This window comes from Nannospalax galili, unplaced genomic scaffold (assembly GCF_000622305.1).
Source record: "Nannospalax galili isolate Female #2095 unplaced genomic scaffold, S.galili_v1.0 scaffold653, whole genome shotgun sequence".
NCBI classification, from domain to species: Eukaryota; Metazoa; Chordata; class Mammalia; order Rodentia; family Spalacidae; genus Nannospalax; species Nannospalax galili.
In genome coordinates, this window is record NW_008334077.1 from 1,522,188 (window position 1) to 1,537,762 (window position 15,575).

At 49.5% G+C, this 15,575-nt stretch overlaps 1 protein-coding gene across 1 annotated transcript in view; it reads left to right on the forward strand.

Moving 5' to 3' along the window:
- The first annotated feature begins 10,006 nt into the window (after window positions 1-10,006).
- The window catches only part of Tcte1 (t-complex-associated-testis-expressed 1), an 18,560-nt gene continuing 12,991 nt past the window's right edge, over window positions 10,007-15,575 (forward strand). The window contains exons 1-2 of the mRNA XM_008829035.1: window positions 10,007-10,669; window positions 12,488-13,059. Coding sequence (XP_008827257.1) covers window positions 10,387-10,669; window positions 12,488-13,059 — 855 coding nt within the window. The 5' untranslated portion in view covers window positions 10,007-10,386. The remainder of the gene's footprint in view (window positions 10,670-12,487; window positions 13,060-15,575) is intronic.

A 15,575-nucleotide genomic window follows, 5' to 3' on the forward strand; every position in this document is an offset into this window, starting at 1 on the left:
CGGCACCCAGACTGTGAGGAAGGAGTCAGAAAGCCTGCAGGGTCAGACCAGTAACAGGCTTTTGTTTAAAATATTATTTTGGGGGCTGGAGAGGTGGCTCAGTGGTTAAGAACGCTGGTTATTCTTGCAGAAGACCTGGGTTCGAATCCCAGCACCCACATGGCAGCTAACAACTGTCCATAACTCCAGTTCCAGGGGATCCAACAGCCTCTTCTGTCCTCCATGGGCACTGCACGACACGGATGCACTTACCTACATGCAAGCAGTACACACATACACATAAAGTAAAAAATTTTAAAATATTTTTGTTTTATGTGTATGAGTGTATTGCCTGCATGTAGGTAAGTGCAATGCCCGCAGATGTCACAGGAGGGCATCAGAGCACCTGGAACTGGAGTTACAAACGGTTGTTAGCTGTCATGTGGGTGCTGGGAACCAAATCCTGATCTTCTGCAAGAGCAGCCAGTGCTCTTAACCTCTGAGCCATCTCTCCAGCCCCCAGTAGGCTTTTGAAAATAAATTACACAGCACCTGCCCCAAGGCTAAGCTAAAGCAGAAATAAGCTGAAGCTGGGACTGAGAAGATAGCTCAGTCAGTGCTTGCCTTGCAAGCATGAGAACCTGAGTTCAAGTCCCAGAACCCACATTAAAAAAGCCCAGTGTCATCAGGCATGGTGGCACTCATCTTTAATGCCAGCACTCAAGAGGCAGAGATAGGCAGATCTTTGAGAGATGGAGGCCAGTTTGGTCTGCATAGTGAGTTCCAGGCCAGTTGGGACTACAAGGGAGAACCTATTTCAAAAACAAGTGTGATCGTGTGCACTTAGAATCCCAGTGGAGGGCAGCAGAAACAGTTTGCTGGGTCTCACTAGCCATCTAGCCTAGTCTACTCACTGAGCTCCAAGCCAGTGAGAGACCCTAACTCAAAGTAGAGCACCTCAGGAATACCACCTGAGGTTGATCTCTGGCCTCCACATTGTATTCACACATGTGCACACAAACACATCTATACACACACAAGCAGCTGAAGTTGAAATCTGTCACTTGGAGCAGAATGAAGCTAAGAACAAAACCCTGCCAGAACAAAACCACTTAGCTAGAGTGCTACCCTGTCCCCAGATCTTGTTGCTAAATGAAGGAAAGGGCCTAGGAAGTGGGGGGTGCACATCTTCAGGGCATCAGGTTCTGATGATGTCTAGTAAGAAAAAACAAAGTGGGTCTGCCTGGTGTCATGGCTTCTCACTGTGACTAAGGTGATAATTTGGGCTGAGGGTGTAGCTTTGGTGACAGAGTGCCCAGCATGCACTAAGCCCTGATCCATAGTTCCACATAAGCCCATCAGAGTGGTGTACCCTGGAGGGGTGGAGGCAAGAGGTCAGAAGTTGAAGGTCACCCTTTACCACATACTGAATTTGAAATCAGTGATAATTCCTAACATTTGTGAGGGTTTGAAAGGACCTGGAGTCATGAACCTGGTCACTGACTGCATAAACTTGACCTCTGGAACTTGGTAGTAGGCCATTCTGTGGTGTTTACCACAGGCCCAGCTCCTCCGTGGCCACTAAGCTAACTGAGGTGCCAACAGAGGCATCTGAGATGTTAACTGATCAAAGCAGCCAGCTTGAAGCTAAGCTTTGTCTTCCTGAGAACCCTCCACCACTCAGGAGAACTTTTTTGTTGTTTTTTTTACAGGGTTTCACTATGTAGCTCTCGCTGGCGGTGCTGTACAGACCAGGCAGGCCTCGGACTCAGACATTCCTGCCTCTACCTCCTGAGTGCTGAAATTAAAGGCCTGCACCACCACTGAAGGCAATTATTTCTTACTATAGCCAGCTCCCAGGAATCTGTCCCTCCTGCCTACCAGGAGGTCAGGACAGCAATCCCATCCTGTCAGGCTAGAGTTGGAAGTGGGGTTGGCACCAGGCACCGGGCTGTATGAAGGAGCACTGTGGAGGGAGGTCCAGACCCTTCCTCCTCCTGATGCTTGGTTGGTATCGTGGAGGAAAGTGGAAGGGGTCGTCCTGCAGGGGTTGGGGTCAGCAGCTTGGCTTTAGTGGAGTTCCCGCGACTTAAGTGCCTGGAGGAAGTCCTTCTCCTCCCCTGCCACCTTACTTTTCTGGGGCCTTCTCCCCTCCCCCACCTCTAGTCCTTTCTGCACAGAAGTACGCCCTCTCCACACGAACAACCCTCCCATTCCTAAATCAGAAGCTCGAGCGTAACCCAAGGCCACAGAATTCCCACCAGCCACGCAGCGGATTCTGCAGGGCAACTGCCGCCAACGTCCTGGACCAGAGGGTTCACGGCCCGCCCCCTGGCGACGCGAGCGTCCCTAACAACCAACACCGTTGTGGGCCTGTGAAGGCAAGCCCTGGGTCCCTGGAGGAGGTGAGGCCTTTTGGAAAGGGGACACTCCACCCTGGTCTCCCTGACCAGCCCCACTCACGCTGGTCAAGCCCCAAAGCCCCACCAGCACCTGCAATCCCCACAGGTCGGTGGTCCTGTGGCCATCACCTTAGCCCTGTGATGGGAGAGACCATCTGCAGCTACCTGAGGCTCCCAGCTAACCCCTGCCTTCTGCAGGTGGGCCCCTGCCTCCCGGTCCCATCAAGTCGCTATCTGTAAACTGACTCTGAGGCCTAGAGTTCAGAGCGGGGGACCTGGGAAGAGAAAGGGGAAAGAGCAGATGTCAGGTTGTGGTGGACTTTAGTCCCCAGTCCTCTTGGAAAAGCTGTCCCCAACCCCCAACTGAGGGCATTGCTGCAGGTCAGCCCCCCCCCCCCATGGACTTAGTCACCGTTGGTTACCAAGGAGCAGCCACAGCCTCCTCACCCCAGGTAGAAGGAAGAGGGAGTTGCTGGCCTTTGGCGCTGAGCTTCCCTGGGGTGTCTGAGGGAAGATGACAGGAGGGGTGGGGAGCTGCTGGTGGTGTCCCTTTCTATACAGCAGACTTAAGTGAGCCTGAGCTGAGAGAGGGCCAGCCTGGGGACCAAGCCCGGGCTCTCAGAGAAATTTTTTTTTAATCTCTTCTTTTGGTAACAGAACTTGGAATTCCCAACAGGAATTTAGGAATGGTAAGACATGGAGGGCAGGCAAGAAGATGTAGACAAAAGTCCAGGGCCCTAAGGATAAGCGCCTGCGGCCTGAGAAGGGCTGTCTTTGGGGGCATCCTGAGGTAAGACAGGAGTAGGAAGCTGGCTAAGGAGGCATAGGAAGCATTCAGAGAGGTGGGTGGAAAGCCCGAAGGACCCCAGCAGGCCATCAGAGCTGCACTTTTTAGGGGGACATGGAGCACCACAGCATCTTTTGCTTTCCTATTTGGATAGATAGCATGGCTGGATTTAACTGGGAACTTGGGGGAGGATGAAAAAGGAGGGAATGTGCTGGAGACCCAAGCCCTGATCTGGGTCTGCAAGCAACATGGAGGGTCCAGCTGAGCCCTGGGGCAGGCAGAGCAAAACTCTTCCGCATTCTCTTGGGCCTTTATGGGGCCTCAAGCCAAAGGATGCAGGCAATGGTTCAGCCTTGTGGAAGCTTCCAGTGCCAGCAGTGAATCTGGGTGAGGGTGTGGGGCTTTGTAGGTCAGCACCAAAGGAGGTAAGTACGAGCTCCACACCAGTGATGCAAGAGCTCATATGTGAAAGTTCCAGAAGGCAACTGGGAAAGTGAGCTGCATCTCAGAGAAGAGAGCCCATTGGATGGGCATGCACTCAAACCTCAGCTCTCACTTCTTAGTCAGGTAGCAGTTAGCAAGTCCCTTAAGCTTTCTAAACCTCAGTTTCCTCCTTTGTAAAATGGAACAACAGTGTTAGAATAACTTCAATCATGAATATGAGAGCTTAATGGGCTTATATATTGAAGCATTTTTATGTAATGTGGCTCTGGGCCCAGCCTGTGTGAAATGTGACACATTTTTAGCTCCTTAATGGGCTGCATAATCTATGAAGAAGGTAGTATTAATTACCATCCACATGGAACAGATGACATCACTGAGACTTAGTAGGGTTAATGTCTTGCCCCACAGATGACAGAGGCAGATGGGGGGGATATGATCTGAGGCAGTTTAAGGCCCAAACATTCAGTCAGAGAGTGTAGGGCCTCTGGCGGGTGCCCATTATTGCACACCTACAGCACAATAAATCTCAGCTATAGAGGGCCAAGGAGATGTTCCCAGAATACCCATCCAACATGTACAAGCCATCCAAAATGAGGACAAGCCTGGCCAAAGGGACACCACTTTTATTAGTGGGACACGGAAATCCCCAACCCTTGGAGTTATAACCTATGTGCAGGCATGGGTCCTCTGAGATTTCATTCCCCTTCCCTGGCCCTGAGGACACAGGGTTGGACCTGGGAAGGAGGGTCACCTTCCCTGGGGATTGTGGTCCTGGTTGACTGTGCTTGATGCTAGACATGGGCTTCACATGACGCTGTGAAGCCCATGTCTCTGTGGCTGTGAGGCAGGCCCTGAGCGGAAAATCCACTGTTTGTGTCCCATTTTCCCACTCCCCGAATCCCAAGGGCAGGAACTGTTCTTAGATGGAGACACTACTTGGCAGCACAAGAGACACTCACTCCTGGTGGCCCCAACCTCTCTGGAATGCCAAAGAGGATTCCCGTCCTAGACAAGGGACTGGGAGCTTGAAGATGGTTCTAGTCCTAAACTCTGATTTCTCTCAGTACACCCACAAGTTCCTAAGGGAGACAAAGCTCTGGAGAGAGGTTATCCCTCTGCCCCTTCTGGAACTCTCTCCCTTCTGTGGGTCTTTGGGAATGTCTAGGTGCCCCAGGACACCTAAATAATAGGTGTCTGTCCATTCCTGCAGGCTCTCAGGAAAGACGTCATTCACCACCATCCTCGGGGAACCTGGCACTGGCCATACAGATTAAGACCAGTCAGTGATGTAAGTATCTATGCCTGCCTCTTCCTCTCCTGTGGTTCCTCCTTCCTTTTCTCTCAGAGTGGTATAGTCCCTGTCCCTTCTTCCTTTCTTTGTTTTCTTCCTTTCCTTCCTTCTGTCCTTTTTCTTTTGGACAAGTTTTCCTGTAGACCAGGTTGCCTTCTTCAAACTCCCTATGTAGCTGAGGATGACCTTGAGTTTCTGATCCTCTTGCCTCCACCTCCCAAGTTCTGGGATTACAGGTTTGTGCTACTGTGTACAGTGTTGTGCAGTACTGAGGATTGAACCCAGAGCTTTATACATGCTAGGCAAGCACTCTACTAACTAGGTGCCTCCACTCCCTTTCAAACTGTTTTTTAGGATCTGAATCTCAAACTGGGATGCAGAGTTTGCACACACACGTACACACACACACACACACACACACACACACACACACACTTTCCCCTTATGGATCTTATAGGGGGTTTATGCTGTATCTTCCTCCTGGGTGTTCTTGAGCCTGTCACTTCCTGTTCTGGTCATCATTTCTTGGCAGTAATGAGAAGGAAGTGGCCCCTGCCTTCATTATGAAACAAGCGAATAGTTCTTAAAGGACCAGTAACTGTCAAGTTCTGGACAGTTCTAAGTAGCCAATACTGCCCTGAGCCAGGAAAGCTGGTATGTGAGCCTACAGGTGCAGTTTGGCAGGAGGGTATAGACTCCCCGAAGTCACAGCCTGGAGCATTTGGCCCTTCTCAGCTACCATCACACAATTTAATCTGCTACATATTTAGGGGTTTTCCATTTTATTTACTAAACAGTGATCTTAGCAAAATGCTCAGGACTGTTTGGTCACAAAGGAAGAAAACGGAAAGGATCTTACAAGGAGGGCACACATTAAGACCTGAGAGGCAGGACCTGCAGACATGCTGCCAGTTCTGGGTCCTCAGGGTCTAAGGACAGGGTCAGAGGTGCCAGGCTGCTCTCTCTCACCCTGTCCTTCATGGCCACCAGTCCCCACTGGGCTTCATTCCCTGCTGCTGCTGCTGCTGCTGCAGACAAGCCTTGTATACATCAAGGAAGTGACTCCCTGCAGTGGGAATCCAGCTCCTTCAAGGACATACAGCCGTCCTTCCTTCAGTCTGCCTCCACTTGGATAAATCCTGAGAAGGTCTCGGATTGGCTGGCATCAGGAAGCCACCCCCAAACAATCTCTGTAGCCAATAGGATGTTCTTCAAAATCTATTATTAGAAGCAAATAGGGCAGCCCCAAACCTACCTGTCTAAGGCAGGCCTGGCACTGGGCTTAGGGTTTCAGATAAAGTAAGCTCTGTCTGCTGTGGATTTGAGCACAGGATGAGGTGACACAAGTCCTGGAGAGCTGTAACTCTGACGAGAGTGTTTCTTTGGGGAATGGGGAAGTGGTGCTTGAACTCAGTGAGTGGACCAATGCCTGTCTCTTCCCCAGGCAGAGGAGGCACAGAAAGGATTCCCGGGATGAGGGGATGACCTGCGCAAAGGAAGGGCCACCTGAACTAGCCGGAAGTGTCCCCAGATGTAGACCATGTTTTATTTCAGGGAGTGCCCAGTCCTAGTGGAAGACCTTTGTCCTCTGAGGAGCTGAGGTTGAAACTGGCTTTGCTTCCAGGTCGTGACAAGTCCCTGAAGGGTTTACACAGAAGCCTACCACAGCAGCTACACAGGACTGGCTGTGAGAGGAACAGACTGGATGCCAGGGCCGGGTGCCTGGCAGCTGTGTGTGGCAGAAAAGGAGGCCCTGAGCTGAGGCAGCAATGGGAAGGACCGGGATGGCCTGCAGGAGTGGTGACCACTCCACATCCAACTCCAGCTTCTGTGTGGGTTGAGTCTGAGAGACCTAGGCAGATGCCTAGGGACCTGAGAGCAAAATTCAAAGGAGAGATGAGAGCTGGGACCAGGCTGGCAGGGGTAGTGGCAGTATGAATGTGCCTGACAACCTACTCCAAGGCCACACCCACCAGGAACATGGGCTCTCCTGCCAAACTTGCTCCTACATGCCTGGTGTGGCCCACAGGTATTCTGAGAAAGCATAGAACATTCTAGGCGTGAACATTGAAAGAAGCGGAGTCCAGATGTAGGGCTGGCAGGAGCCGGGTTGCCTCTGATTCCCCTCCACTGTCTCTACCCATGATGCACCTGGGCCCCAAACCACCATTGCCCTCTTGCCCCTCACCTCTTCCCTAAGTACAGGGATGAGTCTCAGACATCTTGCATTCACTTAAAGACACCTGTCAGCACTCAAGATGGAATTCCTAGGTGTCAGCACTCAAGATGGGAATTTCCACTGAAGCCCTCAGTGGAAGACATTATTAACCCATTTTGCAGATAAGGAAATTGAAGCTCAGATAGTTTATACAGCTTGGTCAAGGTCACACAGCAAGCCAGAAATGCAAAACCAGCTGGTGCCTCTAATCAGCACCCTGCAGCAGTCCCATCCTCTGAGGCCATTAGTTAAAGTTGGACCCAGGCTGTGAATCTGCATTTGATATGCATACTGGGTGACACAATACATAAATATCTTCCCTACACTGCCCCTCTCCCCAGGCTTTTCCTCCTTGAGCTGCTTGGCAGGCTAGAGCGAGCCATCTGGTCCCTCCCTCTGCCAAGGATGCCTTCGCTGAAGCAAAGCATTGCTTCCCACTAGCCACACCACGGTGCTCCACCTAGGGGAGCTGCCCAAGGAGGCACAGAGGGTCCAAGCAGCCCTGGTTCTGCCTGCAGGTCACTGGCTATGCACCTGCAACAGCAGTAAAGGGGTAGCCACATGGAGGGGCCCCAGACACAGGCAACAGCTTCAGCATTCTGTCTTCAGTCCCATATTTAGCTGCCTTCTCGCCTCCCACGCCACCGTCTGGGATGAGGGGAGACTTTAGAACTAGGAGCTGGGGGAGGGGTAGAGAAAAGGGAGGGTGAAGGAAAGGGTTGGCACTCTGGGCAGGCATGTGTCTGTGTCTTCTTCCTTCCCTCTCAGCTGTACTGCCCTAGACGGAGGTCACAGTCTCAGACATGTTGTGAACACATATATAGCTATAAATCCCATTAGAAACCTTTATGGGGGTTGCAGGGAGAGTACTCAGCAGTTAAGAGCACTTGCCGCCCTTGCAGAGGATCCAGATTCAGTTCCCAGCTCTCACAAGGTGGCTCAAAACTGGCTGTAACTCCAGTTTCAGAAGACCTGACACCCTCTTCTGGCCTCCACAGGCACTGCATACACACAGTGCACATACATTCAAACAGACAAACACTCATAAAATAAAAACAAATCTTTTTTTTTTTTAAGTTTTAAAAGTCTTTATACAGATCACATGTAAATGACAATATTTGGGGCATACTGGGTTCAGTACAAAATTAATTTTATCTATTTGTTTTTTGCCATATTTTTTAATGTTAGGGATGCTAAGTAAGAGCTCCATCACTGAGCTACACTTCCCCAACTCTATTTACTCTTTAAATGTGAGTACTAGAAAGTTTAAAAACAAGGTCTGGGGATGTAGCTCAGTTAGTAGAGTGCTTGCCTAACATGCATGAATCACTGGGTTAAATTCCTAGCACAGCATAAACCAGTTATATCATGCAAACCTGTAATCCCAGCACTCAGGAGGTGGAGACAGAAGGATCAGAAGTTCAAGGTCATCCTTGGCTACACAGTGAGTTGGAGTCCAGCCTGGGCTACATCAGATCTTGTCTCAAAAGTAATAATAAATATAAAGACAAATTAAAACAACATATGCAGCTTGCATTGGGGTTTGTGTTCTATTCCTTTTGGCCAGTGCTGGTCTCAGTTCCACGTCAGTCAGTCAGGTTCAGCATTTAGAATTAATTAGTTCTTTACTGTAGTGCCTCTCCTTTGGCAGTCCATAGCTCTCAGTACTCACCCTTAGGGTGGCAGTACAAGGTAGGGTCCAGAATATGACTTAAGAAACTGAATTTAAAATCCATTCTTATGGGGACTGGAGAGAGAGCTCAGTAGTTAAGAGCATGTACTGCTTTTGCAGAGGTCTAGAGTTCCCAGCACCCACATCTCAAGCAGCTCACAAGCACCTGTAACTGTAGCTCCAGGGTATTTGATGCTCTCTTCTCTCCTCATCGGATACCACACACATACACATGTGCACAATTAAGAATAAATCTTTAAAAGGTAAAAACCTGTTTTCTTCCATTTAGGCTATGGGAAAGTCAGTTAATTCTCTGTGCTTCAGAGAGTGGCTGGAGAGATGACTTCCATTGTAAAAGCACTGCCTGCTCTTGCAGAGGACCTGGGTTCAACTTCCAGAACCCACATGACAGCTAACAACCATGGGTAACTCCAGTTCCAGGGAATCCAACTCCCTCTTCTGGCCTCCATGGGCATTGTATGCACAAGTGTACTTACATACATGCAGGCAAAACACTCATACATAAATTTTTTAAAAACTGGGTGTGATGTCACATATCTTTAGTTCCAACACTCTAGAGGCAGAGGCAGGAGAATCTCTGTGAGTCCTAGGCTACATAGGGAGCTCCAGGTCAGCCAGGGCTGCATAGTGAGACCCTGCTTCAAAAAGCAAAATGATGAAAGCTGGACGTGGTGGCGCACACCTTTAATCCCAGCACTTGGGAGGCAGAGGCAGGTGAATCTCTGTGAGTTCAAGGCCAGCCTGGTCTACACAGTGAGTTCCAGGTCATCTGGGGCTACAGGGAGACCATGTCTCAAAATGACCAAAAAAATGATTGAAGGAGTTCTTATCGCCAAGAGGTTTTTTTTTTTTTATGATAAACGAACTAATAACCAAAGAAAAAGTGCCCAGTGCACAGCACTTACTATAGTGCTGAATAGTTATTATCTAAAATGTAGGACTGATCATTTTTCTGGTTTCACATGTTTAATAACACACTGTGGCCCTTGGGATGCATTGTTTTCTTTTTTATTTATTATTTTTATTTTGTGTGTATGAGTGTATTGCCTGCCTGTATGTGAGTGCACCCATGTCGTACAATGCTGCAGAGGTCAGAAGAGGGCTTCACATTCTCCTGGAACTGGAGTTAAGGACGGTTTGTAGCTGCCATGTGGGTTCTGGGAATCGAACCCAGGTCCTCTGCAAGAGCAGTCAGTGCTCTTAACCACAGAGCCATCTCTCCAGCCCCAGGGATGCATTATTTTCTTCATTCCTCTGATAATACTATTGATAACTATTACCCTCATTTCACAGAGGGCAACATCTGAAATTCAGAGAGGTTCAGTAACTAGCCCAACACCACACAGGCCATCTCTAAGATTTACATCTGAATCTACTACACTCCAGAGACTGTCCTTTAAGTATCATTCCATACCACTTAAGTCTTCTCAAATAACACTGTTCTCTCCTTCTTCTGTTCAAGCCCCCCCCCACCTGCCCTGCCCTACCTGCATCAAGGACCTGTCAGTTTGAGAAGCTTCCGATCACAAGGTCCCCCAAGAGCTTCCTGCCCCAGCATTGTGAGCTCTCATCATGCCAGACTCTGCAACGCCACCTGCACCAGAATCGGCCAGCCAGTCCTCGTTCTCCATCCAACACCAGCCCTCCATGACAGTCCAAAGTCCCTCCCCAGGTCCCACCCCAGGCCCCATGCCCTCAAAGACCATCCCCAGCACAGTCCCACCCCTCATAAAGTCCAAGGCACATAATGCCCATCGCATGCGTAGGATCATTGCCGAGGATTCGGAGTGGTCACTGGCCATCGTGCCCCTCCTCACAGAGCTCTGCATTCAACATATTGTGAAGAATTTCCAGAGTAAGTCTCTGCTGGGGGGAGGAGCACCATCTACCTAGTAACCACTCGACACTTCCCACGCAACACCAATGTGGTGTCTCCTGCTGTTCCCTGCCCCAGATCCCCCCAAGATTCCGGAAGACTGTGCCCTCCATGCCTACTGCCCTTTCTGGGTCATGTCTGCTCTCTGCAGTAAGGCCAGACTCTGCCACATCCACCTCCTTCTCCAAGAAGCCCTCTGGTTCCCACCTGTCATTCTGATGGAGTCTTCCATGGCATGCATGGGTCTCTGGTTTCCTCTGTATTCTATGTTTTTGTTTGTTTGTTTGTTTGTGGTTTGTTTGGTTTTTTTTTTCTGGTCTTTTTGAAACAGGGTCTCCCTGTAGCCCCAGCTGGCCTGGAACTCACTATGTAGACCAGGCTGGCCTTGAACTCACAGAGATCTGCTTGCCTCTGCCTCCCAAGTGCTAGGGCTACAGGTGTGCGCCACCATGCCCGGCTCTCTGTATTCTATGCTTTATAAATACTAGTCAATTCCAAAGATGAGTACCCAGCATCTTATACCCAAAGGGTCAAGGACCACTTAGCCCTAGTATATTTTCTTGTTGCTTATTGATTGTGTATCTCGGCAAGCTAAGTATGAATCCTAAGAGGTTGAGGGTCCCTCTGTTTCCTTCATTTTTAAAAAATATTTTATTTTATGTGCATGAGTATATTGCCTGCATGTGTAGAAGTGCACCCATGTCATGCAATGCCAGTGGAGGTCAGAAGACGTGTTGGATTCCCCTGGACTGGAGTTATGAACAGTTGTTAGCCACTATATAGGTGCTGGGAATTGAACTCAGGTCCTGTGCAAGAGCAGCCAGTTAACCACTGAGTCTCTCCAGTCCCATCTTTTTTTTTTTTCGGTCTTTAATCTCACAGAGATCCATACCCACCTCTGCCTCTCAAGTGCAGTGCACCACCATGTCCAGCTTCCATCCTTCATTTTTTTAAAAAGTGTGTGTGTGTGTGTGTGTGTGCGCGCGCGTGCGCGTTTATGTGTGTGGTATTGGGAGGGTGCATGGGTAACACCATGCATATGTAGAGATCAGAGGACAACTTTGTGGATTCAGTTCTCTAGTACCTTTGCATGTGTTCTAGGGATTGAATTTAGGTCACCAGGCCTTCTCAGCAAGTGCCTTTACCACTGAGCCATCTTTCCAACCCCCTGTTTCTTTCATTTTTATCTCCAGCAGTGCCTGGTGCATAGTAGTTGTTCAAATAAATATGTTTTTGATATTTTATTTTAATTTTATGTATATGAGTGGTTTTGTATGCATGGTATGTAAGTGCACTACATGCATGCAATGCTCAGGAAGGCCAGAAGAGGGCATTGGATCCCCTGGCACTGGAGTTATGGATGGTTATTAGCTGTCATGTGGGTGTTAGGAACCTAACTAGGTCCTCTGGAAGAGTACCAAGTGTTCTTAACCGCTGAGCCGTCTCTCCAGCTCCTCAAATAAATATATTTATTATGGAATGAGTGAATCAAGTCTGACTTGAAGTCAGAGGCTGTCACATCCATCAGACTAGATGATGGATTGAGGGCTGGACCTGAGACTCCTGATTCTCCCTCACATGGGGCTGGCTGAGACTAGATACTGCCTTGTACAATGTCCAGTTGCCCTCCAGAGAACCCCCAAATTTGTGTCTCTCCAAGACTCTGTTTCTCTTCTCAAAGCAAAGCACTGAAGGGCACAGTCTTCACTTTCTTCAGTGTCCCCAGGCAAGCCCAGTCCAGGATATGATGTTGTCACATCCCCAACCCTGCCCTGTTTCCTCCCCCTGCTCCCAAAGACAACCCTATCCTGAAGCAGCTACTCCCAGAGCACCAGCAGAAGGTCCTGAGCCACCTGCCACCTGACCTGCCTCTGAAGGTGACCGCCAACTTGATCGACGATGAGAGCTACTGGCACCGCTGCTGCACGAAGCGCTGGCCCGTGTGCCACGTGGCCAGGCACGGCGGCAGTTGGAAGCGCATGTTCTTCGAGAGACATCTGGAGAGCCTGCTAAAGCTTTTCATCCCGGGCACCACCGACCCCCGCGTGATCCTCGACCTGCTGCCCCTCTGCAGGAACTACGTGCGCCGCATCAACGTGGATCAGTTCCTCCCACCTGTGCGGATGCCGGCCCCTCCCCACGCCGCCGAGGACCAGTCAGACTCCGGTAGCGAGGGAGAGCGGGAAGAGTCCATTAAGGATCATTACCAGCTGCAGGAACTGGTGACCGGCCTGAAGTACTTGGAAGAGCTGGACCTGGTTTACGGCGTCAAAGACTGTGGCATGAACTTCGAGTGGAACCTCTTCCTCTTCACTTTCCATGACTGCCTCTCTCTGGCGGCCACCATCAAGGCATGCCACACCCTCAAGGTACTGTGTACCCCCAACTCACCTGACCTTCCTCCTCCTCTTCCTCTCCCACCACTGCCTTCTCCCGTTTTGTTTTCACTGATTGGTAGGGGAAGGTATTGTTTAGATTTTTGGTTTTGGAAGCTTTTTTTTTTTTTTTCCTGAGATGGGGGTTTCATGTTGCCCAGGTTGGCCTGAAACTCACTTTGTAGCTGAGGAGGACCTTGACTTTCTGATCCTCCTGCCTCCACCCCCACCCTCACCCATCCACACACATGCACCTGAGTGACAGGATTACAGGGTCATCCCACCACACCCAGTCCATGTGGTGCTGAGGAATGAGCAAAATGCAGAATACTCAGATTGAGAGTGCAGGTCAGTGGTAGAGAGTGTGCTTAGTATGTGTGAGGCCCTAGGTCTGATCCCTGCTGGAAGGAAGGGAGGGAGGGAGGGGAGGGAGGGAGAGAAAGAGGGAGAGAGAAAGAGAAAGGAAGGAAGGAAGGAAGGAAGGAAGGAAGGAAGGAAGGAAGGAAGGAAGGCAAAAAAAAAAAAAAATTGTTACAGCAGGGTATGTGGCTCATGCCTTTAATCCCAGTAGAGTAGGAGAGATGGGTTGGGTTCCCAGCACTCACATGGCAGCTAACAATTATCTCCAGTTCCAGGGAATCCAATGCTCTCTTCTGACCTCCACAGGGACTGTAAGCATGGGTGCATGCACATTCAAGCAAAACACTCATACACAGGGAAGCAAAATTTTTATTTTAAATCCCAGCACTCAGGAGGCAGAGGAAGGCATATCTCTGTGAGTTCAAGGCCAACCTGATCTACATAGTGAGTTCCAGGCCAGCTGGAGCTACAAGAAAAGACAAAAAAAGGAAAGAAAGAGAGAGAGAAAGAGAAAGGAAGGAAGGAAGGGAGGGAGGGAGGGAGGGAGAGAAAGAGGGAGAGAGAAAGAGAAAGGAAGGGAGGGAGGGAGGGAGGGAGGGAGGGAAAGAGGGAGAGAAAGGGAGAGAGAAAGAGAAAGGAAGGAAGGAAGGAAGGAAGGATTTGTTTTAGTTAGTGTTGCTATTGCTGTGATTAAAAACACTGATCAAGGGCTGGAGAGATGGCTCAGCAGTTAAGAGCACTGACTGCTTTTGCAGAGGACCCGGGTTCTGACTCCCAGCACCCACATGGCGGCTACGAACCATCCTTGACTCCAGTTCCAGGGGAATCCAAAGCCCTCTTCTGACCTCCACGGCATTGCACCACACGGGTGCATTCACATACATGCAGGCAATACACTCATACACATAAAATAAAAATAATAAATAAAATATTTTTAAAAACACTGATCAAAACCAACTTGGGAAGGAAGAAAGATTTTTTTGTTGTTTGCTTGTTTGTTGTTTTTGTTTTTGTTTTGTTTTGTTGCTTATAAGCACAGTTAATCATCAAGGGAAGCCAAGGCAGGAACTCAGGGCAGAAACCTGGAGCACAGACCATGGAGGAACGCTGCTTACTGGCTTGCTCCTCTGGTCAGTGCTCAGCCTGCTTTCTTATGCAACCTAGGATCACATGCCGGGGTGGCACCGCCCACAGTGGACTGGACCCTCCCATATCACACAACAATCAAGAGAATGCCCCACAGACATGGCCACAGGCCATTCTAGTGGAAGCAATGCCCCCAGCTGAGGTTCTCTCTTCAGGTGTGTCAAGTTGACAACTAAAGCTGTCACCACTAAAGCAGAATATCTAGTTGTATTAGTAACTTTTCATATTGCTGTGATAAAATACCTGACAAAAGCAACTTAAGGGGGGGTAGCTGCTTGGAGCTCAGCAAACCACCAGAGAGTGTGAGATTCTAGCCTCCCTCTGGCCTCCAACTACCAGAGGGCCTGAGAACCCAGGGGACAGCCTGACAGCCCCCCGATCCTACCTCCACGTGGTGGTAAGCTTCCCCTAATTGTGCTATACCATCCCCTACCTGGGATTTTGTGGGGCCCCTCCCAAGGCCCCAGGGTAGATGTGGCTTTGGTAGGCTAAGGCTGGGATCTCAGCAGACCGCCAGAGAGTGCCGAGTTCTGGCCCCCCTCTGGCCTCCCTCTGGCATAGGGCTGACAATGCACAGGACAACCTGAGTGAGCCTGGATCCTGCCTCCATGTGATGAAGGAAGCCTGACTGGAGCCTGAATTGAGCTTCTGTGTGTACCCCTGAATAGCTGATCTAAAGCCATCAGTTCCCTTCAAAATAAATCTGAGAGAACCTGAACCCTGTACCAACCTGCCATACATAACCAATGAAGAAAGGATCTAGGCACCCAGAAGCATACTTCAACTTAATTCTCATATCAGAATCATAAACAACAAAAGAAATTCACATGCCAAAACCACAACAAAAGAATAATAAAATGGAAAGCCAAACACCATGTCCCCACCAAAGCCCACCAATCCTGTAGAAGAGTTCTACAAGGAGAACCCCCTAGAGATAACCCAGGACACTGAATTTAAAAGAACAATCATAAACATGATCAAGTAATTTGATGAGTTTAAAGAAC